Below are 23,372 nucleotides of genomic sequence, written 5' to 3'. Positions count from 1 at the left end.
CGCCAAGGTGACAGGTTCGATCCCTGTATGGGACAGCAGCATATTCCTGCATTGCAGGGGTTGGACTAAATGAACTCAGGGTCCCTCCCAACACTACAATTCTGTGATTCTACTTGTGAAGATTTGGTTTCGCCCCTTCACCTTCTACCCTGCCCCATCCTTTCCTCTTTTGCTGTTCCCCTTGTTTGTGAGCCTGGTGGCAGTACATCTTTTCATTATTATTGATCTGAGTAACTTTGGGAGACAATAATTGTCAGAAAAACAGAATAGATTATAGCTGATGATAATATAACAGATCACCATCATCTTTTTCAAGATTCCTTAGTTTAAATGTACTTTTATGCTTAAATGTATCTTTGTTTGATTCCCCTCCCCCCAATTGCTTCTGGACCATTTCCTGAACATTTAAAGCTCTTTTCTCGGCAGTGTTACACTGCTTAGCTCAAAACACCTTCCCAAGGAAACTCCCCAGATTGGTTCTGTCCTAACCGTCTAAAAATTAGTCACACTGTTTTTATTCCATCAGGTTTTTAAAGGATGAGAGGGGTGGCTATTTTTAAACTTTCAAAGTGTCACCTCCTTCACATGGCCCAAAGTCTGTGATTGATTCTGGGCAAAAGGAGGCAGGGCTCGGCACAGAAAATTAGTCCAAGCAAGTCGCTTCTTCACTGATGTACAGGATGGATGGACAAATGGATCTTTTGCCTTTTCACCATTCTGTTAATCAAAGATCTTGCCATTGTAGCAGATGAAGCAAGGGGCATGGGGTTTGGTGTAAACGACAATGGTTAGTGAGAATGACATGCAGCTAATAATGTCACAAAAGGATATGGCAGAAGGTAAGTTTCACGCCACATATAATCAAATAGGTGCCCTCGACACACAACCACATTCCACAGGCCAGTTGCAACTGCTGTTGTGTGAATACCTGAAGGGAGAAATTTATTCTATATTATATTGTGTGAAAGTTACAATATCCCTGAAACCAAGAGGTACCTTTTGGATTCTTTGTTAACAACTCTGCATTCATTGCATGAACAAAGTATCCTGCAAAGAGGCTCTAAGCCACAGAAGGAATTTGAGAACTGGCACAGACGCCATCGGAACTTGGACTGTGAGAAATGAAGACCTTAATTAAAATAAATGGATGAGACAGACATGTAGTTTGTCCTCCCCTTCCATAGAAGCATTCTCTTCCAGCATCCTAGTAGCACATGCAGAACAGAAGAGGCAATATACTGAATGATTTAAATAGGAAAATATTTACTTTTGGGTTCAAACTACATCCAAAGTTCAGAGCAGCAATGTTGTTCCCACTGCCTGCAGGGAACTATTAAGTTTTGCTGGCTATAAATTTTGCTAGCTGCCGCTTCCTAAGTGATAAGACTAGGACTGTTGCCTAGGTCTCTTTCTGCTGCTCCATGTCCAACCAAGGTACCTGAGGTGAGAGCAATCTCCAGCTTCAATCACATTGGGTTGTAGAATGAAACCACTGCATCACATTGGATAAGCCATTGCCATCACGTGCACTGGTCTCTACAACAGTGATGGGCTGCTTGGCACAGGCAATGATATCCTGGATTCGGAACAATGACTTCATCTCCACAAGGGACATATAGCAGGGTAGGTCACTAAAGTCCAAGTAGAGAGAGAAAACAGTAGTCACACACTTTTTACTGCCTGCTGAACTTTCCAATAAAAAGCCCTGCCGTGGAACATTGTGAGCAGGTTGCAAATCAACTGAAAATTAAATTATCCCCATTCTGATAACTCTCATCATCCCACTGCCTTGCCATTGGCTACTAATAGTCACTGAAGCCCATCAAATTCTGCTCCCCCTCTTCCAGAGTCCCCTGCACAGAGATTAAAGTTAAATATCACTTACATCTTGTTGAAAATGATGAGTACAGGGACTGATGCTAGCTGCTCAGCAGAAAGAAGTGACAGAAGCTGAATGCAGGATGAGGAGATTTGCGTAGGCTTAGCAGCATCAATCATGTACTGCAGGAGAGACAGAAAGAAAAAGAGAATGATTCAAAGGGAGCCCCAAAGTGAAAAACTAAAGTTCCAGAGTTTTCCAACCAACACAGCATAGCCAGAAGAATTTGGAAATATGCATGAACCACTGAGGTGCTGCAGCATACAAACTGCCTATTCTCTGGTCAGAGCAAGATTTTCTAGAAATTTGAGTTATTTTTTCTAAGTGGAAGTGTAGTACATAGGGCTGCCAAGGAGCAGGTGCAGGACGTGCTGATGTTCCAGGCTCTTCAGACCCTATGCTTTCATTTTTAATGAAAGTAAGTAATTAAGAGCAGCAAACAGCCACAGGAGTGGACAGATTTCCCTTACCAGGACGCAGGAACAGTCGCTATAATAACTAGACCAGATGGGGCCCATGCATCCTCCCAGTTCACGAATTGTGATTTTCTTTCGTATTTGAAGGTCAGTAAGGTTTGTGCCAACCTGCAAAGGGACAACCACCAATTAGACTTGTACGCTGGTGGGTAACTGAGCTGTTATTCACAACACAGGCAAAGGGATTGGTCCAGGTACTTCTGTCAAGCATGACTCAACTCTTGGCGCTAGAAGAATCTGATTGGAGCTCTTCCATGCACTTAAAAGGCCCGATAAGCTGGAGATGCAGTTACAATTCTCAAAACAAGCTACTGCTGCCTTATAATGACAGTGCAATCCTGTGCATACTTAGTTGGAAGTTAAAGAACTCAATGTGTCTTACTCCCATATACGTGCATAGGTTTGAAGTCTTCTACTGGCAGCAAGTCCCACTGAATTCAATGGGATTTGCTTCTCAGTAGACATTTATGGGATCACACTGTACACATCTCATGGATCAAGCAGCCTGTTGTGGACTAATGCAGACTGTAAAAGTGTCATTTTGTGTAGGTAACCTAAGAGCTGTGGGGTGTGAAATAACAGTGTTCCCAGGGAGTACTGGTATAGAGAATGGTGAAGCTACCCTTTAGCTACATCACAGAGAGTTGGTCAAAGTGTTGTTTTAAAACAAACTAATTTGGTTTGAGGTTTAGCTTACAGTGCTACCTCAGGTTAAGTACTTAATTCATTCCGGAGGTCCGTACTTAACCTGAAACTGTTCTTAACCTAAAGCACCAGTTTAGCTAATGGGGCCTCCTGCTGCCGACACGCCGCCAGAGCACAATTTCTGTTCTCATCCTGAAGCAAAGTTCTTAACCTGAAGCACTATTTCTGGGTTAGCGGAGTCTGTAACCTGAAGCATATTTAACCTGAAGCGTATGTAACCTGAGGTACCACTGTATTTACATGACTCATCTGGGCAGAGGGCTCTAGGAATGTTTGTGTGATCAAAACCACTGTGCTTAATAGTTTCAATAGTTTTAACCAGTGTCTTAAGAGCACTAAAAGTTTCTTGGTTGTTTTTATTGATGGTGTGTTGCCCAGAAACCCCAAAATGCTGAATGTGGTCTTGCCTTAAACATACCACTGAACTATGTCCTCTCCTTGTGTACAATTGCTTCTTTTCCCAAAGTTGCTGAGCTTCTCCAAGCTTATTTTGAAAATATTTGGAGCAATATTAGTACTTGCAGGAGGCTGGGGACAGGGTAACGTGATAATAGTTTTGCAGTGTGCAACGAACTGTAAGCCGACTACAACACACAGCCATGTGTAAGCTATACACATGGCTCAGCGCGCCCCCAGGCTTCGGGGTGCAGGCAGCTCTCCGCAAGCCGTGGGAGAGCTGCCCTCCCACGGCGTGCGGATAGCTTCCTGAAGCCTGGAGAGCGAGAGGGGTCGGTGCGCACCGACCCCTCTCGCTCTCCATGCTTCAGCGAAAGCCTGCATTCGCCCCATAGGACGCACACACATTTCCCCTTCATTTTTGGAGGGGAAAAAGTGCGTCCTATAGGGTGAAAAATACGGTATATAAGAAGTGTATCCTTTGTACCAAGAAGAGCGACAAAATGCAACAAAGGTAATCACAGCAGAAACTATAGGAAGAGGTTGGGGCCTGTCTTAGAACAACAACTCCCTGAGAGCCATCTACCGGCCATTATCACACAAGCAAAAACCACTCTGAAATAAACCAATCTGTATATACAGTGTTCAATTTCATTGATGAAATTTGCTCAATGAAGTTTGATTTCACTGACGACAGAAGTGTAAAACATTAGCTAGTGTGACCACAGCAATGCCCTTATCTTTACCACAATTTGCTTCTGTCAAAGATTTTGCCACGTCTTCCCACCAGGAGCAGTAAATCATCTCTAATCAGGGTACCACAACATCCTGTACCAATTGGAACACAAGAAGCTGCTTTATGCCAAGTCATACTCTTGGTGGGCTAGCTGGGCAATATTTACTTGGGCTGACAGTGGTTCTTTCCTACTGATGCTACTCAAGATCCTTTGAACGAGATGTTCAGGAGCAAACCTGCTGGCACCTTCTACTTGCAGAGCACATGCTCTACAGCTGAGCCCCATCTGCTGAGCCACAAGAACCAAACTAAAGACAAGAAAGGCCATACCGTAGGCAGAGTAGCTGGCGGCTCCCCAAGGTCTTTGGCGCCATCTTTGGAGCTCAGCTGTGCGGAAAGACTGTTAAGGAAAGTGGTGGGAATGGAATGGAGAAAGGTTCGGTACAACACAACACAGATAGAGCCCAAACAGGTGCAAGGGGTTCCCTTCAACCCCCAGGAGAGAGGATTGGAGTGGGGTTGCCATATGTCCTCTTTTCCCACCGCGTGTCCTCTTTTTCTCATTGGTAGAGTCATCATAGTGATCCATAGTTAAAAGTGGAAGTCACGAAAGTTTTGCTTTTCAAAATACGGCAACCCTCACGGGAAGGGTCTGTTGTCATGAAGTCAGCCTCCCACCATACTTAACTTTCTGTCACCAGGAACTATCTCCTCTCCCTCCCTCCACGGCTTTTGCCCCAACTCGTGCCCAGTAGCACTGCCAGGCAGGCATGGATGACCAGCAAGAGGGGCACAAAAAGAAGAGGAGGAGTTTGGATTTGATATTCCGCTTTATCACTACCCCGAGGAGTCTCAAAGCGGCTAACAATCTCCTTTCCCTTCCTCCCCCACAACAAACACTCTGTGAGGTGAGTGGGGCTGAGAGACTTCAGAGAAGTGTGACTAGCCCAAGGTCACCCAGCAGCTCCATGTGGAGGAGCGGGGAAGTGAACCCGGTTCACCAGATTACAAGTCCACTGCTCTTAACCACTACACCACACAGGCCAAAGAGATGCAGCTCACCCACCACCCCTTTCCACCCTAGGCAACCTCCCCGCTTCCTCCTTTGCCTTCTCTGCCCGGCCCCCGCAGCCCCATCCCTGGCCCTCCTCCCAGCCACGAGGGGATATTCTGCAGCCGCTTCACCAGCAGGGTCTTGCCCGCGCCCGAACCCCCCAGAAGCAAGTAAGTGGAGCCGCCGCCGCCGCCGCCGCCGCCGCCGCCGGCCATCACCATAGCAACCAGAGGCGGCCGCTTCCTCCCAGCCACGAAACCATCCGTTTCTGGACCGACAAGCTGCTCCGGTCGCCACGTCCGCCAATCGCCAAATGGCTGCCGCCGGAAGTCCCGCCTCGGCGCTCCGTGGAAGCCGGAAGCGGGGCCTAGGCTGCGGAAGCGGGTTTCCGAGGCGAACCAGATCCAGCGGTCGGTGCTACCTGCTCTTGGACGGGGATCGCCATGGGGCGAGGCGGCGGCACCTTCGAGCGGCTTCTAGGTACTGGGCGCGGGAGGGAGTCCCGGCAGCGACCTGCCCCCTTGACCTGTGACCCCAAATACCTGGGTGGGGTGTTATGTTCTGACCCTTCCCCTTCCTCTCCCCACCTTCGCTCCCCTCGCACCTTCGCCCGATGCTGCGCTTCTTCGGGCTGAGCTCCTGTGGGGAACGTCGAAGCCCGGAGCTCCTCCGCGGAGGAACTCCCGTTTTCATCAGCTCCCATTACACTGGAAGCCAAATAGGGTTTTCCCCCCTGAAAGCTGCTTCTCTGTTCGCTGCCCATCCCCCTCCTCCCGCCCCTATTAATTTCCCTATGGGTATTCACTATGGTCGCCCCAAATACGCCCAGATTGAAGCTTCCAACGTAAAAACAAAACCGTGTTTGGGCCCAGCAGCTGTAACCGACTTCCTCTGCCAGACACAGACAGGGTGACAACATTCCTTCTGCTGCCCTTTGATCTCGAAAATGGGTGTTTGGGGTTTGAACCAGTGTTCGCCCTACTCAGTGTGGGTGCATTGGATCTAAGCCACGTTCAGAAAGCTCAGTGGATATACTCTGAACACAAATAGCATTGGATACAAGCCTTAGAAAAATAAACAAGTCACACACATACACAAAAACATATTCAGTGACGAATGAAGGGGTTATCACTGGATCAGAGCTGTGGTGTTTGTTTAAACTGACTAATCTGGCCCTTTTTGAATTCTGGGGAAAAGTTAACAGTCTTTTGGGAAATGAAAAGCTTTATGTTTTTACAGTACAACACTTCTGATCTCACCACTATTACTAAAATCAGGCTCTGCAAGGTGACTAACAATCCAGGAAGTGACAGAGCAAGAACAGAACTCTCAGCTGACTGAGTCAAGAGAGCACACAGTGGTGCATTTAGGGCAGATGTCACATGGGGAAGGAGTTTGAAATGTGTCAGCTGCTGTGGGGGTGGCAATAACATTGCTTACCAGAAAACAAGAAAAGGGGGATGGGGGATGGGCACACAATTGTCATTAGATTATGAGCTCCAGTGCCAATTTTTATATAGTGCTGTCCATGAACATTGAACTTTAGAGTAACATAAGCAAAAGAAAGAGAAAAAAGTCAAAGAAGCTTACAGTAAAATTTTTGACAATTAAGTGAGAGGATGAAAATGCACAGAAGCAGTTGCAAATAATTAGGCTTTGTGGATGGCAGAGTTGGACATGGGCAGGGTCACTAGACAGCAAGTGTGCTCTGCAAGTAATATTGACTGTGCTATTGGGGGTTAGAAATGCTCTTCGTAAGGGGCCACCATTTAGCAGCAACATAACAGTTGTTTCCATTTACAGATTGCAAACTATATGAAAATCTCAACAGTTTGCAATAGATAAAAATAAATTTAGAAACACAATAATTAAAATAAAAACCATATAAAATGATTTATATATAAACAAAACAAATTCATAAACAATATCCATTTCTATATACCATACATCATAAACATAATATCAATTATAAAGTCAGAGAATGTTACAAGACAATACAGTACAACATAAAATTTCAACCAAAATAATGCACATCATTCATACAACCACTCACCCAATCCCACTCACCATCCATTCCATGCAACTGAAATTACTCAATAAAATTATAATCCACATACAAAGGGCTGATGCCAAGTATAGACATGTAAGATATTTTGCAAGATACTATTAGGTGAACAGTAGGTCACAAAACAAAATGCTCTAGGTTCTCAAATTTCTGGTGTACTCTTACCAACAAATACCAAGTATGGCTTATTTGTCCAACAGACTCCCAAAGCAAATAACTATATTAGCATTTGACCTGAATGGTTAATGGTTATTTCAATGTATTTCAGATAAAGCTACCAGTCAGCTGCTGCTGGAGACAGACTGGGAGTCCATCCTCCAGATTTGCGATATGATTCGTCAGGGTGACACCCAGTAAGTGCTGATGCCTGCATCAATCTTTCTTCACTCCATAAGCATCAAGGTTTATTGATAGGTTTAGGACACTGAGCTGTCCCACGTTTTAACCTCGCAACTGCCCTTTGCGGTAGAGTAAGTTGAGTATTTGTGGTTGCCCAGGTTCATCCTTTGAGCCTCAAGGGTGAGCAAAAATTTGAACCTGGGGGTTTCCACATCCAAAGCCAACATTGTTGCTACTATGGCATGCTCTGTGTCTATGAAACTAATGTAGAGGTAAATAACATGTGGGCCATGTGTGGACCCCCCCACCAGGTGATTTCTGGTGGCCCCCAACAATTTGGCTGCTGTCATTGTTTTCTGAGAAGGACTTGGTGTTGCTGAGCACTGTCGTGTTATACTGGTGTGAGCATTGGTTCAGCTTAGTGTCTGGAAGGTATATCTTCTGAGTAGCTGTAAATTTTCTTCAGAAAAATGGATTTTCAAGATAGTCAATTAAGTCATCTATTAATGTCAGTCTTTTTGGATATTAAAATTCCATCTCATCCCAGTGTATTTATTAGTGTATTTACTAACAGAACAACTGTTAAAACTCCATACGAGATCTGCTCTTCTAGATATATGTCCTCTGCTGAAGGAGATGAGGAAATTGTTTTGTGGGTTTCTTGTCCTGTGAAACTAGAGACATGCTGTCAACGAAGAAGTTCCAGCTCTTGTGCAAAAGGAAAATAATAATAATTATGTGACAATTATGTTTGCTTATATTGGCTTGGTTCTGTGTGTTCTGTTTTAATAACGAAATTGTCTGAAAATATTTGAAAAGGAAGGTATCTGTAGAAAAGAATAGGTAGAGAAGGCACTGCGTGTATTTCCAAGTGTTTTCTACAACTACTGATACTTAAGAAAATGAAGCATATTCTTTCATCACACAGCAGTTTCTGCATTACGTAGTAAACTCAGACATGCAAGATATTCACCACCTCACACGTAAATGATTTTGATTGGTAAATGGAACAGTTATCGTAGATTAGTTCAAATAATTTAGCTTCGAATCTTGACACATATTGATACCTTTTCGTCTTCCATTGTAAGTGCTGCTATTATATTTCATGAGAGCAGGGATTTTGGGGTGGCTTCAGAATGACAACTAGTCCTTGTATGCTGCCATTAGACTGAGTTGTTATTCTTCGCATTTTGTTGTCCAGGGCTAAATATGCTGTTGGTGCAATAAAGAAGAAAGTCAACGACAAGAATCCACACGTGGCTCTCTACGCACTAGAGGTAAGCTAAAGTGAACACAACTTCCTCAGGGTGTATTCACTCTCCCCAGGTCAATGAGAGAAGCTTTCTTTCCCTAACCTTGCGAGGGAGATGTACAGCCAGCCCACTTTCTGTTCAAAGGAGGACCAGAACTTCTGCTGCTAATTACTTTTAACTAGGGCAACATTAAAAGGGGATTAGACAGATTCCTGGAGGATAAAGCTATCAGTGCCTCCAATACCAGAGGCGGTATGCCTCTCAATATCAGTCCTCTGGGGGAAAACAGTGGGAAAGGGCTGTTGCATTTGTGCTGGTTGCTGGTGGTATTTCCATGGACATCTGGTTGGCTACTGGGGGAAACAGGATACTTGATTAGATTGGCTTGATTCAGCAGGGCACCTCTTTGGATATTTGGTCAGGGACAGTGCATGCTCATGAATATATTTTCCTTGTAGGTCTTGGAATCTGTGGTAAAGAACTGTGGTCAAACAGTTCACGATGAAGTGGCTAACAAACAGACCATGGAGGAGTTGAAGGAATTGCTGAAGGTAGGAGCTTTTTGGTTGTTTCTCCTCCCCGTAAGCAGCTGTTTAAAGAAAAAGAAATCCAAATTTATAAACAGTGAAGCACCCTCATAGGCCAAACATGGAGTTCCTTTCCAGCAGGAGGAAATTTACAAGGAAAATCACTCTTTCTGTCCTTCCCACCCCTAGTAGATTATGAATATACAAGTAGTGAGCACAGAGAATAACTGAGGTTGGGTTTCTGATACTAGATGGCAAGGGACGTTGCTCTGAGTGTCATTTCCCAGTTAAATTGCACTTATGCTGTTCCCTTGGAAGATTGTGGGTTCGCTTCCATTGAGCATATTGCCTGATCCTGGCTCTGCTCATTTCTACAGAGACAAGTTGAAGCCAATGTTCGCAACAAGATCCTGTACTTGATCCAGGCATGGGCTCATGCCTTCCGCAATGAACCCAAGTACAAGGTGGTGCAGGACACTTACCAGATCATGAAGGTTGAAGGTAAGGATGAGTGACCTGTGCTGTGACGAAGGGGGCGGGCAGGTGGGAAGACAGAATATGTTCAGTTGGGGATCTGGAGAAAGCACACTGGTGCATTTGATTTAAGAAACAGCAATGACCGGCTTCCATGTAGCATGTCAGTGTCTTAGGTATAAGCCCTAATGGAACACAGTAGCTTCCAGAGCCGAGAAGAATTCCTGTGATCTTTGTCACTTGTGATATTATGGTATGTTGGACTATGGGTCAGGCGGTTGGTTGGACTTAATTCTGGAAGGCCAATCTATGCAGATCATTCTAGCCTCATCCCCTCAGTACTTTTGTGGGGATGTCATGTTTTCTTTGGTTGGAAAAGGGAACGTGGTGAGGAGGTAAATGGCTTGTGTGCACAGCTTCTCAGGTCTGTCACTTGGTGCCCCCATCCCAAGTACCAGCTAGTGCCAGTGGTTGAAGATCCCAACAGAGTGACATTGTGGATCTTTCCTGCAGGTCATGTTTTCCCAGAATTCAAAGAGAGTGATGCCATGTTTGCAGCGGAAAGGGTGAGTGTCCCAATTGGGAAAGGGGCACGCCTCACATATGGAAATGATTTGGACTTTTTTGTGGTAATTATAATCTGTCTTGATACTTCTGTTGCTGAGTTTGGGCTGAATCAGTCTCCAGTGAAAATTCAGCTGCCTGGGGGTGGGTGACAGCAAAAATAGAACATATCCCATTCAATTTGTACATTGTGGGCTGTGGGAAGTAAGAGAAGCTAATTGTGTTACTTACTTGCTTATCTCGTTTTTATAATGTTCTTCACAACAGCATCCCAGGGTGGTTCACAAAAGGTAAAAAAAATGTGCAGAACTAAAGCCAACATTAAAAGCAACAGCAGAAAGTAAATACTTCTAATAGATTGTTACGGAATCAGATTGCTCATAACCCAGGGGTGCCCAAACTTATTTTTCAAAGAGGGCCAGATTTGATGAAGTGAACATGCACAAGGGCTGACCAGAATTGTTGAGCTTTTTTTAGAATTGAAGTTGCTGAGCTCTTTTTTTTTAGGATTTTGCCCCAGGACATATACTGCCACAGGGGCTGGATTAGGCCCCTAAAATGGACTTTGGACATGCCTGCCTTAGTGCATTTTAAGCAACCTATGTAACTGAAGTAGGAAGGACACCTGGTAGATCTCCAGAAGCAGGGGAATTCCACATGGAGGGTGCCACAACTGAGAAGGCCCTCACACAGCTCTCTCTCTCACACAACCACACCCTACATACCGAGCACTACTCAGGGGTGGAACCACAAGAAGGGCCCCTTCCACAGATATTAGCTTGCAAGTGGCACACAACAAGGGAAGAACTCAAACATATACTTGGGTCCCAAGTCATTTAGTGTAATATAAGCCAATATTAACACCTTGAAGTAGACTTGGAATCAAATAGCTAGCTGGTGCAGATAACAGAAAATTGATGTAATGCAACTCTGTCTTTGCATCTCATTCAGTAAACAAGCAGCGGCATTCTACACTATCTGCAGCCTCCTAACCATCTTCTAGGGCAGCTCCACGTAGAATGCATTGCAGTAGTCTAACTGCGAGGCTGTCAGATCATGGATCACTGACAAGGGTATCCCAAGAATGGCCAGCATTCCAGTTTGGGAAGAGAACCACCTATTTAGTTTTTACTGCCTCTTTATGTTACATGTGCATTTTCTCTAGGATCCCTCCTCAAATACTGCTGCTCTTGGGGGTGCTTTTTTCAGGCTCTTAGGATCACTTCAAGGCTTTATGACGGCCTTTTTGTTACCCAATACTTGCTTTGTTTCTGTGCGGCAGGCCCCAGACTGGGTGGACGCGGAGGAGTGTCACCGGTGCAGAGTCCAGTTTGGGGTGGTGACTCGTAAGGTGAGTGGTGCAGCTGCCTGTCCCAACCTGGAGCTCCTTTCCTGCGACAGCTGACATGACACAGAGCCATGTTATAATGGCAGCAAAAGGAGGTGGTGGCCGGGAGATTTAAATTCTAGTGGGCTTCTATTCTCAACCTCTCCCTGTGTTCGCAGCACCACTGCCGGGCATGCGGGCAGATTTTCTGTGGGAAGTGCTCCTCCAAGTATTCCACCATTCCCAAGTTCGGCATAGAGAAGGAGGTGCGAGTGTGTGAGCCCTGCTATGAGCATCTCAACAAGTAAGTATCGGAGCTCAGCTAATGAAGAGGGTCATTGGCACAGAAAGGTTGGGGAAGAATGAGGGGGTTTTTTGGCAGCCTTTCTACATGTGCAGACTCTGGAGGGAGAGAGTTCTTATTCCTCTAACAGTAAACTGAATACGGTCTTACCTTGGTTCTTGAATGCCTTGACACTCGTACTTTTTGGCTCCTGAACGCCGAAAACTCGGAAGTAAGTGTTCCAGTTTTCGAACGTTTTCCAGAAGCCGAACGTCCAACCCGGCTTCTGCTTGAGTGCAGGAAGCTCCTGCAGCCAATAGGAAGCTGCGCCTTGGTTTTCGAACTGTTTCGGGAGTCGAACGGATTAAGTTCGAGAACCAAGGTTCCACTGTAGTCTGGCAAGTTGCAGCTTAAAGAGAAAGAGCTAATTGGCTTATTGCGGTTCAACAGATGCTACAATAGAGCAGGTGTTGAGCGGTCCTCTCTTCCCCCCAAACCCCTGGCCGACCACCAGATTACAGTTCAGCTGTGGTCATGATCCTGGCTTCTCTGTATACACAGGAAAGCAGAAGGGAAAGGAACTGCAACCACGGAGCTTCCTCCTGAGTACCTCACCAGCCCTCTTTCCCAGCAGTCCCAGGTGAGCACTTGGCTGTGATGGCAAGGGATGGGGTTCCTGCTTCACTCGTCACCTCTTCACCCAGGTTACAGTGACTGCTGTTTCTTCTGCCCTCAGCTGCCTCCCAAGCGTGATGAAACTGCCCTGCAGGAGGAGGAGGAGCTGCAGCTGGCCATTGCACTCTCCCAGTCAGAGGCAGAGGAGAAGGAAAGGATGGTTTGTGTCTTGAGAATTAGGGGGGGATTCCTGTGACATTAATACTCGAAGGTACCCCGCAGGGTTGACTGCCTTGTAGCGCCCAAAGAGCTTAGGTAGCTCAGTGTTCTGCATAAACTCCCTCTTTCACTGCAACAGCCTAGCCCTCAAATATGGGAAACTTGTGCTGATGTCGTCTTCCCCCTGCCAAAAGGAGGCATTTTAATTTTGGGGTACTTTGCCAATTGGGTTTTGTAACTACCAGAAACGATTCCAGGAAACATACACGTTATGTCGTGTTCAGTTAATTAAAATGCTGCACTAACTTTCCCATTTTGTTGTCTAATTAAGAGCAGATAAAGACCATGCTGATTCTGGGTGAATCTTAATTTCATCACTAACTGCACACTTATTTGTGCCATTCTGAGATGCCCAGATGTGGCTGGTAACTGTCAGGAGGCATGCTTCATGCTTCATTCCCGATCAGCTTCTGGCTTGCTGGCCGACTGCAAAAATGGTTCCTGGCTTGCTGTGCAAGTTCAGGAATCGGTGAAGCATTCCTATATCGTTCTCCCTCTTGCTTTTCCTCTGCAGAGACAGAAAAGCACGTATTCCACATACCCCAAGGCTGAGCCGACACCAGTCACCTCATCGGCTCCACCAGTCAACACCCTCTATTCCTCACCTGTGGTAAGTGCTCACCCGCCTGGAGAGATTTCCCCTTTTGCCATTTAGACACTTCTCCCGTGTCATGAACATTCTGTGGTTCTTTGGTAAGTCCAACGATGTCCATGGGAGAGGAAGAGAATGTGTGTTGGCTTTTCCTCTCACCTTGCTTCAGCAGCTCCTTCTGCTCACAAGTCCCCTCATGCCTTGAAGCTTGAAACAGGCAGCGTTTCAAGCTTGATCTCCTAAGAGAAGGGGAGGCAGTGGGGGCACCCATCTTTGCATGGGTGGTTAATCCTGTAATATGTGTCTTATTTCAGAACTCCTCTGCACCTCTGGCCGAGGACATTGACCCTGAGGTAAGACCCCCCCATCCCCATAAGCCATTTTGTACTCCGCTGGTATCAGCGACACCCTGGCTAGTGACAACCAGCTTGCTTCCTGTTTCCCAACATCTCCTTGCAGTTGGCTCGGTACTTGAACCGTAACTACTGGGAGAAGAAGCAGGAGGAGGTGCGCAAGAGCCCCACCCCTTCAGCCCCGCTATCCATGGGGGAGCCAGCAACCCAGAACACCGAGGTCCAGCCTGCCCCGCTCAGTGTGGTGGAGGTAAGAGCAGCCTTCCCTTTCTGTGTGCACTTAGGATGCTCCACAGTAAGGCAGAATTAGGCTCAGCCGCTGGGTTTGTTTGGTTTTTTTCCTGAAATGGTTGCCAGCTGGTGAGCAACTGCTGTTTCTTTCTCCAATGTGAGCAGCGGGATTAAAGGAGGCCAGGCATTTGAACAGTCTGGAGGTTTAAGGTTTTTACAGGAGATGCATCGCCTTGCAGGGAAACAGGACAGGGGTAACCCAAGGCAGCTGAAGCCACATTGAAAAATGAACTCTGTCGAGCTTTAACTTAGTTGGAATTGTGGCTTCCAGTTAATGGTCTCCCCATCTCTCTCTGATGGTCTCCCCAGCAGCAATACCAAAACGGCGAGACAGACGAGAGCCACGACCAGTTCCTGAAGGCTCTGCAGAACGCCGTCACCACCTTCGTCAACCGCATGAAGAGCAACCACCTGCGTGGCCGGAGCATCACCAATGACTCCGCCGTGCTCTCACTCTTCCAGTCCATCAACAGCATGCACCCTCAGCTCCTGGAGCTGCTGAACCAGTTGGATGAGCGCCGCCGTAAGTTCCCAGGGCCCCGGCCCTTAATGTGGGCAGAGACCTGCGGGAGGAGCTTGCAGCACGGTTGGGATCACCTCTCTCTCCATTAAATCATAGGCGGTTAATTGACTTCCTTGCATTGAACCAAAATGGGCATTGGGGCTTCCTTTCCACTTTTTGGGGTGGGAAGGAAGGGAAGATGGCGTGATGCCTTTGGCCCACGCTGAGGAGTCTGCCCTGCTTTCCTTGAGGTGAGAGCTATAATATAATATTTTTATTATTTATACCCGGCCCATCTGGCTGGGTTTCCCCAGCCACTCTGGGCAGTTTCCAACAAAACACTAAAATACAACAACCTGTTAAACATTAAAAGCTTCCCTAAACAGGGCTGCTTTCGGATGTCTTCTAAAAGTCTGGTAGTTGTTTTTCTCTTTGACATCTGGTGGGAGGGTGTTCCACAGGGTGGGCGCCACTACTGAGAAGGCCCTCTGCCTGGTTCCCTGTAACTTGGCTTCTCGCAGCGAGGAACCACCAAAAGGCCCTCGGCACTGGACCTCAGTGCTATACCTCCTGTGGATCTCATGGAGGTGGGGCTTCTGACTACGCCTTTTTTCGCCCCTTCCCCCCGCCCAGTGTACTATGAAGGACTTCAAGATAAACTTGCCCAGATCCGGGATGCACGGGGAGCCCTGAATGCTCTGCGGGAGGAACACCGGGAGAAGCTGCGCCGCGCTGCCGAGGAGGCCGAGCGCCAGCGCCAGATCCAGCTAGCCCAGAAGCTTGAGATTATGCGGCAGAAGAAACAGGTGAGGTGGCCGGTGCCAAGTGTGTCCGGTACAAAAGGTACATCTGCCCTCTGCAAAATGGTTTGCAAGTGGTGCAGCCTAGTAAAGCATGAAGTCCCATGGCTCCCGTGTTGTAATGCATCCCATGTTCTTCTCCAACTTGTAGGAATACCTGGAGATGCAACGGCAGTTGGCGATCCAGCGCCTTCAGGAGCAAGAGAAGGAGCGCCAGCTGCGACTGGAGCAGCAGAAGCAAACGATCCAAATGCGGGCCCAGATGCCTGCTTTCTCCTTGCCGTATGCTCAGGTATGACGGGTGGAGAGGCCGAGAATCCCTCCTCCTCTTCCCTTCCATGGCTGTTCTCTTTGCAAATACATCAGCCAAGTCACCGTCCCTCTCTTAACCTGCTTCCTGTCTCTCTAGCTGCAGGCCATGCCTCCTGCTGGCGGGGTGATCTACCAGCCATCAGGCCCCACAAGCTTCCCAGGCACCTTCAGCCCAGCAGGCTCTGTGGAGGGCTCACCTATGCACACAGTGTACATGAGCCAGCCTGCCCAGGGCAGCACCGGACCGTACACTGCAATGCCTGTGGCAGGAACAGGTAAGAGCAATAGGATGGAGGGGGAATGTGTTAGCTGAAAGCACCTGAAACGGGATACTGGGCTACCTGGCATGGTCTCGGAAGGCTGTCCTTTTCTCATATTTCATCTGTATTTCAGATCCCAACATGGTGAGCACCTACATGTACTCAGCAAGCACTAATAATGCCCAGGCAGCTCCGCAAGGGCAGGCTGTGCCCACCACGAATCCTGCCTATTCTTCCTACCAACCTACACCTACCCAAGGCTACCAGGCAAGTTTGACCCACAGCCCAAATTTCCTCTGCCCCAAACCAGGGGATTAAATCCCAGCAGATTATATGTGCTGCTGTGAAAGTGGAGGGGGAGAGTTCAAGCCAGTGTGGTGATGTCTTTAGTGTTTGACTAGGACGGAGAAGATCCAAATTCGAATCATTCTAGTGATGATGCTTCTGTTATCATTTAGCTGAAGCACCTATTTTAAACCATTTTCGGAAGGGTAGCCAAATTAAGTCCGTTGCAGCAAAAATAACGGAGCCTTGTGGCAACATAAAAGACAAAAAATAATAATCATTGCATCAGCTTCAATGGACTACAGTCCAGTTCATCACATTATGTGTGTTGTGGTTCAAGCATTTGGATTTGGACCCGGGAAGTCCAGGTTCAAGTCTTCCCATAGCCATCAAGCACAGTGCAAGTAGCAAGCTCTCCGTCTTACCTATAGCACCTATGTTAATAAAGTGGAGAGGACTGCACATGCCGCCTTGATCTCCTTGGAAGAAGAGTGGAATATAAATAGTCTTTGCCAGCTTGCAAGTAGGAAAAGTTTCTCCCTGTGTGTTCTTGCCTGTGTGTGGAAGTTTGTCTAGACTTCTCACCCATTCCTGCCTCCTTTACCTTTCAGAACGCAGCTGCCCCTTCCCAGACCCAGGCAATCCCAGCCATGACACAAGCACCACAGGGTTACATGGGCAATCAGTCGGTCTCCATGGGCTACCAGCCCTACAATATGCAGGTGAGAGACTCCTTGAAACTGTTGCGCTGTGCCCCTTCTCCAGTGTCCAGTGTGAGGGCAGCCAGCAGACAGGACTGAAGGGGAATTCTTGTATGTGCATAGAGGCAGCAAAGCCACCCCTAAGCTCCAGGCTGACTCCTGTTATGAATGGAGCCATGTGGATTGGCGGAAAGTCTTATGCCCTCTTCTTTTCCTGCCAGAACCTCATGTCAACCCTCCCTGGCCAGGAACAGGGTTTGAGTAACCTGCCACCCCAGCAGCCTTACCTGTCAGGACAGCAGCCTATGTATCAGCAGGTGAGTCTTCGACCAGCCACTTTGGGGGCAACTGTTTTGGCAACTTCTTCATTTTATGTTAGGCTGATGCCCTGATTTGCTTCAGCTCAACATTGTTTGGCTTTTTAGCCTCTGTGCCAATCCATGGGTTGGAGGACCGTTATCTATAGTAGCTTTAAATGGGGGAGGAGGATGCCTTTTTAAACATGACCTCCTTACTCGCTTCCCTGTTTGCCTCCTTACAGATGGCACCTCCTGGAGGACCTCCCCAGCAGCAGCAGCAGCCTCAGCAGGCTCCAGTCCAGGTGCAACAGGCACAAGGCGGCAGCGGAGAGGCTCAGCTGATCTCCTTTGACTAATCTCTTGGCTTATGAGGAAAGGGAGGGGTGGGTTTCTAAGACATTGTAACACTATCATCTGTTGGTCACTGCTGTATTCGCTACACCATTGCTATTACCTTGCGCCATCCCCACCCTGGGGAACGGAGAGCTGAGCCCCCGCTGTCCTAGGTAGTTACCTGTTGGCTACCTGTACCTCCCCCCTCCATCCCTCACTAAGTGAGCCTTCTGGGAGGAGCGAGAGACACCTGTGCTCAAATAACCTTATACACTGTTCCTTGGCTGTGGAGAGAGAGTAGCCCACTGCCTGATCCTCCTAGCTTTGTGTTGGCTGGGTAGCAGAGCAGAATTCTCAAGGAGTGCCTCCTATGTGCGCCGTTACAGGTTGGAGAGCTGCTCTTCTCATTGGAAACTGCATTTAAGCATGCTCCAAAGCCAGAGTAAATGGGTCCAGCCCACAGCATGATCTGGGCCTACATCCTACTCCCCACCTCCCCTTTAGTACATTCTATGGTTGCATCTTGCCAATCAGGTGGCCTTCACCTCGAACACCACTGCCCCCTCCCCCTCCATGATCTCACAGCCCTCCATGTCTCTTCTCAGTCCCTTTGGAGAACCCACGACATTGAACACAGCCTGCTCCCGGCCTGCGTTTCTTCTCCCCTTCCTCTGCCCTACTTATGCTCGCTGCTTTTGAAGACTCATCTCTTGTGTTTAGTGCTGGTGTAGACAGAATGGAACCAGTGACAATAAAGTATTTAAAACTTTTTTCAGTCTGTGCTTCCGCATAGGCCTTGGGTTAAAAGTTTCTGTCTCTGCAGAACTAGTTGGTGGGTTGTGACCACCAGTGTATGCAACTGGGTACAGGAGGCATTTGGCATCCTGGGGCAGCACAGAGAATAGAATTTCTTAAAGCCATTCTGAAAACGTTATCCCCCCCCCCTTCCCCAAAGAAGCTGCAGAAGCATCCATTTTTTCTTCTTAATTTAATTTCCACACCCATCCATATAAATAGGGCAGTCCTCCTTTGACTTTTCCGTAGCCAGAGATCATAACTCCCTCCGCCTAAAGATCAAACATTTGGTGTATTCAGGCATCTCCAGCTGAGGAAGAAAAATAGGCGCCGAGTCATTGCATGAGGGAGGATGAGCAAAATGGAAGCCTATGGGAGAAACTGCAGAGCTGGCGGGATCCCCCTCCCCAGGAAACAAAGAGCAAGAGGGGGAAGTGGTGGTTGTGGTTTCTGCAGTTCTATTTCATTGCCCCCTACAATATTGTAGGCTGACCTCAGCCTCTTACCATGCGCTCGAGCCGCAGTGCATTAGTGTTTGCCAGTTGACGAAGCTCCTCCACATCTCTCAGTCCCCACTCAGGATTTCTGCCATTTTAAAAGTATAATGTGTTAAAATAGAACATGGCCTCGTCACAACAAAATCTTTAGAGCCTTTCCCAAGGAAGGAAAAACAGTAGGCTAAAGCTAAACACGATCTCTGCCTGTAGCTCATCTTCATCACCTAACACGATCTTGCCCTGTTGTCCATCTTCCGTGCTATTATACAACAAGTAAATAGTGAGGAAATAAATCAATGGGAGCTTTCCGAGTAGCCTTCCCCCACCCCGCCTTGATCTCACTAGGCCTTTGGTGGTCACCACAAGGAAGACAAGAGATGTCCTTCAGCTCTAACATACCTGGCCTGGAGCATGTTATCCAGTTGCACATTGCACTCTGGAAGGATGATCCCATTAACGGCGAAGGGCTGTGGAGTGGAAGCAGAGTGGGAATTAACTCCGGGCCAGCATTCTATGGAGCTCTTAGGCCAAAGGTCTAGAATGAAGGCAACAAGCCTAACATCAGGGGTCCTTGAGCAAGCCCCATTGAATTCAGTAGGATTTACTTCTGAGGAGGCATTGTGCTGTAAGACTCATGAGCACGGTCACGGAAGAGCAAGAAGTCTTGTGGCAGAACTGAATCAAAATATGAGCTGCTTTCCAACCTTAAGGTTCTCCCTTTCCATCAAGTTGATGCAGGGGCGGTGGTGGATACTGCTTAGTGCTGGGCTTGGGCATCCGAGCAGAGCAATAAGCAGAAGCACTCGGCCTTCCTGTTGGCTGATGTGGAGGAGAGTGATACTTGGGGCTACTGTTTTGCACATCAATTCAAAGGCTCCCAACAAGCAGCTGGTGGTCGGGCACTTTGAGAGCTGCACAAATCAAGACTTCTGGCATACCCAACCCATACCTAGATGTAATGAAATATGACCTTGCAGGTCAGATAGGGAATCCTGGCAAGCCCGGACTTTGCCTGTGATTGCCTTCCCACTGAGCTTAATGGATGGTTTTCCTATACTCACCCCATAGGCCAAGCAAATGCCTCCAGGTTTCAGCAGTTGCCCTATGCCTTTAAACATTCCCTGTAACACAAAAGGTTATCTGTTGAATAAGTTCCTTTGCAGAGGTCAGTTTCCATAATATTGACCTAAGTGCTTTGTCATACCTCCAGGCCTTGATCAGTCATATGCAGCAGGTTAATAATAATGATGAAGTCACAACAGCCTTGACTCAAGCCAGCCCACTGGTCCCATGGCTGTGTTACATCTATGGCAAGGGGTTCTCGGACATTGGTCACCTTGGTGGCTTGGATGTAAGCAGAGATGCTGTGGGAAAAGATGGAAGATTCTTATTTTTGTGTGTAAAGCCATAATAAAAAAAAGGGGATAACTACTTTCTCCAGTTTCCTTCCCTCTGGCCCCACAAAAAAGCAGTACTGGGTTTGAAATACAGTCAGGCGATATAGTGGGATGCTGAACCAGAGAAAGGCTAGACAAGGGTATGATATATGCATCCAACACTGATTCTCCAAGTTAAAGGGGTGGACACATTTTGATTTTTCCAAGTGACAGCGCTAAGATTTCAGATGTGACTGCTCTATGAATTATGGTCAGTGTAAATGACACAGGCACTCAATCACATGTGTATGTGACGCTAGCAACAAGCAATACAGCACACTGGCACAATCTCCCATGCCATTTTATGCCCTTCAGTTTCTGTCCTCATCCCTCCCAACACCTCTTGGTGAGCAATGACTATTAGAAATGTTATTGCTATTTGAAAAGGAATACCCCACACAACACCCTCTTTACTCCATCTGTTGACTTAAGCTGTTTGCGCCAGATGATTTTTGCACAGGCCAAGATGCCACCTACGAAATGCTGTTACAATTTTATCCTCACCCTTGCGCATGTTTTGCAAATTGTAAATTTCAGGAATAGCTAACAATAAAATAAAATGTAATGAAGGAACGTCTGGAAAAGCCCTTGGACGCTCGTCAACTGTTTGTTCATGTTTATCATACAACAACTCTAAAAAAATAATCCTTTCTCATACTGTAATCTAGTGCACATTAACCATGATAATTTTAATCTACCCACAATCCACAGACCCAGGCTAAGCAGTCAAAGCAACACCAGGTATTAAAACCAAGTTTTTTAAAAATGCATCTACCTTGGCATATACTGTTTTATTGCCAGATTATTCTATAGTCTAAAACAGGTTGCCACCAAGTTCTCATTATTCCGTTTAAATGTACACATGCCGTTACTGCTTCAGCAGCAAGCCTTTCTTGCTTACCAAGAATATATGCACAGCTAGGATCTGTCCAATGCAGAACAGTCTAGCTATTTCTTGGAAAGGCATTTTCAGTCTACTGAACACAAGCTGCCATATGGTTTTTGACAGTCCCTTTTGGCTGACTATAAACAAGGACTAAGAGCCAGTTCTTTTTAGTGCAGATTTTGTGCCAACATTCTGCTGGGGCCAAGGCAAAGCATGGTCTACACGCCACTACAACACCCATCCCTTGCTGTCATCACAGGCCCCAGTGTACCTCTGTTGAGAAGCTGGGCTGATCTCTGAGGGTTGCCAGATGACCGTGGGCAAGGCCTGAGCAAAGTGCACCACATGCTGCCCTGTGCCAGATCCCAGTTCAAGCCCAAAAGCTGAGCTTGTATCATCCACATAGTCAGCCAGCACCTCGAGGATGGTTTCCTTGTTTCTCTCAGCCATCGGTGAAACTAGCATCTTTTCTGTTGATAGGCTTTGGTCTCTTCTCCCAGGATTTCTGTTTGCTTTCTGATATCTCCAGCCCTACAATGATGCCTTAAGCTAGATTTATTAAAGCAAAGGAGATTACACTAAGATGCACTTGGCTACAGCAGGAAAGGCACGTGTTGCCCTTGCACCTGCAGCCCAGACAGTCCAGCTGCAAGATTCAACACAATGTTTTCTCTGGGATATTTTGTACAGACCTCTGAGCTGCGTGTCTGCTTCATACACCTGATCTATTCTACAAAGTAGGCTGATCAAATACTCATCATACTGCAATAAGATGGTTGCCTTTTAAGGGGCCACAGAATCCTGTTGTTTTTATTCAGAAACATGTTGCCTTTGGGATCTTGTTTCTGTTGGATTTTTTGTTAGATTTTATTTATATGCAAATGAAAATACAGTAATACATAACTTTAACAGCATTATTATACAAGATCACTTTTGTCTAGGAGTTTGTTTTGTGGGCTATTAAGATCAGTGCCAGCTATCGGTACTAGGCTGGCTGCAATACTCCTGAATCAAGAATGTGTTCTAAATCAACAGTGCCGAGACTTGCGACCATCACTCACTGTATAAGAGGTCAAGAAATGGAACTGCTGAAACTAAAAAGTACAACTTCATTTTATTGTGAAGGATCACATTAATACATGCTTGTCTAAAGAAAGGTTTTAGCAGGCATTGAAAAACAATACAAAAAGGCACCTTGTTGATAATACTGAAAAAGCCTTCAGGGGGTAGGATAAACTCTGCTGTGGGGCTTCTGGTGCGCAGCATTCTTTGGGAGCTTTCCCCACCGAGTTCTTCACTTGTGGTGTCTGGTGGGCAAGTCTGTTTCTAAAAACTTTCAGTTCTTATCGGCATTGGCTAAAATCAAACTAATGCAAATCCTTGTCTCTGCATCTCTCCCACACAAAAAGCCCTTTGTTTCAAGAAGGCAGACTGGGTGAAACACAAAGCTAATTCTGGATCCAAGCCAAGTTAGACTGTACATCTTTGTGTTCTGTAAATATCCAGCACGCTGGTATATATCAAATTACAAAAAATTAGTCAGGACTAATTCTGTACATCACCAAAATCTTTTTGGAAATTATTGTTTACTCAGGAGTAGGTCCCACTGAATCCAATAGGGCTTGCTCCCAAGTGTTTCAAGGCTGCAGCCTTAGCTTAATTATCAGCTTTCTAAACAAACCCTGTGATTTGCTAGGCCGAATTTTAATTGTCAGCAGCCCCAGCGCCGTGCTGTTAGTATGTGCACTTGGCAATATCAAATTATGCCTTCCCAGCTTTTGAATCCCACCGGTCTCCTTGCTAAACGAATCAAGCAACCACCTCTGAAGAGCTCAGTGGCACGTTTCGGGAACACCATTTTACACCCATTTTACAGTTTACACCGTCTCCATTCCACAGGCTCCAAACGCTCCTTCCTCTTCCCGCGCAAAGAAAACACCCTCCCAAATCCCGCGCGACTTCCGCCGTTGCTAACAAACGCGTCGGCCGCCGCCGCCGAGCGCAGCAACGCCTGCCATAGAGTCTTCATCCCTAGCGCGGCATTGTGTAAGGCTGGGA

At 46.8% G+C, this 23,372-nt stretch overlaps 3 protein-coding genes across 11 annotated transcripts; 1 reads left to right on the top strand and 2 right to left on the bottom strand.

The window, feature by feature from the left end:
* Positions 1 to 1,246: 1,246 nt before the first annotated feature.
* Positions 1,247 to 5,954, bottom strand: ARL16 (ARF like GTPase 16). 3 transcript variants are annotated; one of them, XM_083598440.1, is made up of 5 exons: positions 5,851 to 5,954; positions 4,523 to 4,592; positions 2,350 to 2,463; positions 1,886 to 2,001; positions 1,247 to 1,631 (listed from the first exon to the last, which is right to left on the bottom strand). In XM_083598440.1, the coding sequence occupies exons 1-5, from the start codon at positions 5,937 to 5,939 to the stop codon at positions 1,463 to 1,465; spliced, it is 558 nt and encodes a 185-aa protein (XP_083454566.1). In that variant the 5' UTR covers positions 5,940 to 5,954; the 3' UTR covers positions 1,247 to 1,462. The 3 variants fall into 3 exon arrangements, with proteins under 3 accessions (XP_083454566.1, XP_083454567.1, XP_083454568.1); XM_083598441.1 differs by lacking the exon at positions 5,851 to 5,954 and adding an exon at positions 5,465 to 5,582; XM_083598442.1 differs by lacking the exon at positions 5,851 to 5,954 and adding an exon at positions 5,362 to 5,510 and having other exon boundaries at positions 4,523 to 4,581.
* HGS (hepatocyte growth factor-regulated tyrosine kinase substrate) lies at positions 5,599 to 18,470 on the top strand. Of its 5 annotated transcripts, none has more exons than XM_083598408.1 (21): positions 5,599 to 5,726; positions 7,580 to 7,664; positions 8,852 to 8,927; positions 9,362 to 9,454; positions 9,808 to 9,931; positions 10,418 to 10,470; positions 11,751 to 11,819; positions 11,975 to 12,099; positions 12,640 to 12,718; positions 12,815 to 12,913; positions 13,487 to 13,582; positions 13,879 to 13,917; positions 14,024 to 14,167; positions 14,521 to 14,731; positions 15,344 to 15,516; positions 15,662 to 15,802; positions 15,920 to 16,097; positions 16,216 to 16,349; positions 16,979 to 17,089; positions 17,290 to 17,385; positions 17,610 to 18,470. In XM_083598408.1, the coding sequence occupies exons 1-21, from the start codon at positions 5,690 to 5,692 to the stop codon at positions 17,721 to 17,723; spliced, it is 2,277 nt and encodes a 758-aa protein (XP_083454534.1). In that variant the 5' UTR covers positions 5,599 to 5,689; the 3' UTR covers positions 17,724 to 18,470. The 5 variants fall into 5 exon arrangements, with proteins under 5 accessions (XP_083454534.1, XP_083454533.1, XP_083454532.1 ...); XM_083598407.1 differs by having other exon boundaries at positions 14,518 to 14,731; XM_083598406.1 differs by having other exon boundaries at positions 10,418 to 10,533.
* Positions 18,181 to 23,322, bottom strand: LOC310755516 (methyltransferase-like 26 B). 3 transcript variants are annotated; one of them, XM_083598434.1, is made up of 8 exons: positions 23,136 to 23,322; positions 22,007 to 22,159; positions 21,586 to 21,845; positions 20,197 to 20,356; positions 20,054 to 20,113; positions 19,392 to 19,459; positions 19,002 to 19,080; positions 18,181 to 18,805 (listed from the first exon to the last, which is right to left on the bottom strand). In XM_083598434.1, exons 2-8 carry the CDS (start codon positions 22,028 to 22,030, stop codon positions 18,752 to 18,754), a joined length of 705 nt encoding a protein of 234 aa, XP_083454560.1. In that variant the 5' UTR covers positions 22,031 to 22,159; positions 23,136 to 23,322; the 3' UTR covers positions 18,181 to 18,751. The 3 variants fall into 3 exon arrangements, with proteins under 3 accessions (XP_083454560.1, XP_083454561.1, XP_083454559.1); XM_083598435.1 differs by having other exon boundaries at positions 23,189 to 23,321; XM_083598433.1 differs by lacking the exon at positions 22,007 to 22,159.
* Between the last annotated feature and the right edge of the window lie 50 nt (positions 23,323 to 23,372).

This window comes from Podarcis filfolensis (assembly GCF_964270895.1).
Source record: "Podarcis filfolensis genome assembly, chromosome: 2".
Lineage (NCBI taxonomy): Eukaryota > Metazoa > Chordata > Lepidosauria > Squamata > Lacertidae > Podarcis > Podarcis filfolensis.
Note: the sequence above shows the minus strand (reverse complement) of the source record. Positions and strands in the feature narration are given on the sequence as shown.

What these genes read in the sequence shown, in the direction of transcription:
- ARL16 (XM_083598442.1), bottom strand. Translation starts at nt 5,467, where the DNA reads ATGGTGATGGCCGGCGGCGGCGGCGGCGGCGGCGGCGGCGGCTCCACT. An exon ending in CGCCAGCTACTCTGCCTACG is followed by an intron (nt 2,464 to 4,522) that starts GTATGGCCTTTC and finishes GTCCCTTTGCAG; the next exon opens with GTTGGCACAAACCTTACTGA. An exon ending in GCGACTGTTCCTGCGTCCTG is followed by an intron (nt 2,002 to 2,349) that starts GTAAGGGAAATC and finishes TCTCTCCTGCAG; the next exon opens with TACATGATTGATGCTGCTAA.
- HGS (XM_083598405.1), top strand. Translation starts at nt 5,690, where the DNA reads ATGGGGCGAGGCGGCGGCACCTTCGAGCGGCTTCTAG. An exon ending in ATTCGTCAGGGTGACACCCA is followed by an intron (nt 7,665 to 8,851) that starts GTAAGTGCTGAT and finishes TTTGTTGTCCAG; the next exon opens with GGCTAAATATGCTGTTGGTG. An exon ending in ATGATTTGGACTTTTTTGTG is followed by an intron (nt 10,534 to 11,750) that starts GTAATTATAATC and finishes TCTGTGCGGCAG; the next exon opens with GCCCCAGACTGGGTGGACGC.
- LOC310755516 (XM_083598433.1), bottom strand. Translation starts at nt 23,183, where the DNA reads ATGGGTGTAAAATGGTGTTCCCGAAACGTGCCACTGAGCTCTTCAGAG. An exon ending in AGCCCAGCTTCTCAACAGAG is followed by an intron (nt 20,357 to 21,585) that starts GTACACTGGGGC and finishes CTTTTCCCACAG; the next exon opens with CATCTCTGCTTACATCCAAG. An exon ending in GATAACATGCTCCAGGCCAG is followed by an intron (nt 19,081 to 19,391) that starts GTATGTTAGAGC and finishes TTAAAATGGCAG; the next exon opens with AAATCCTGAGTGGGGACTGA.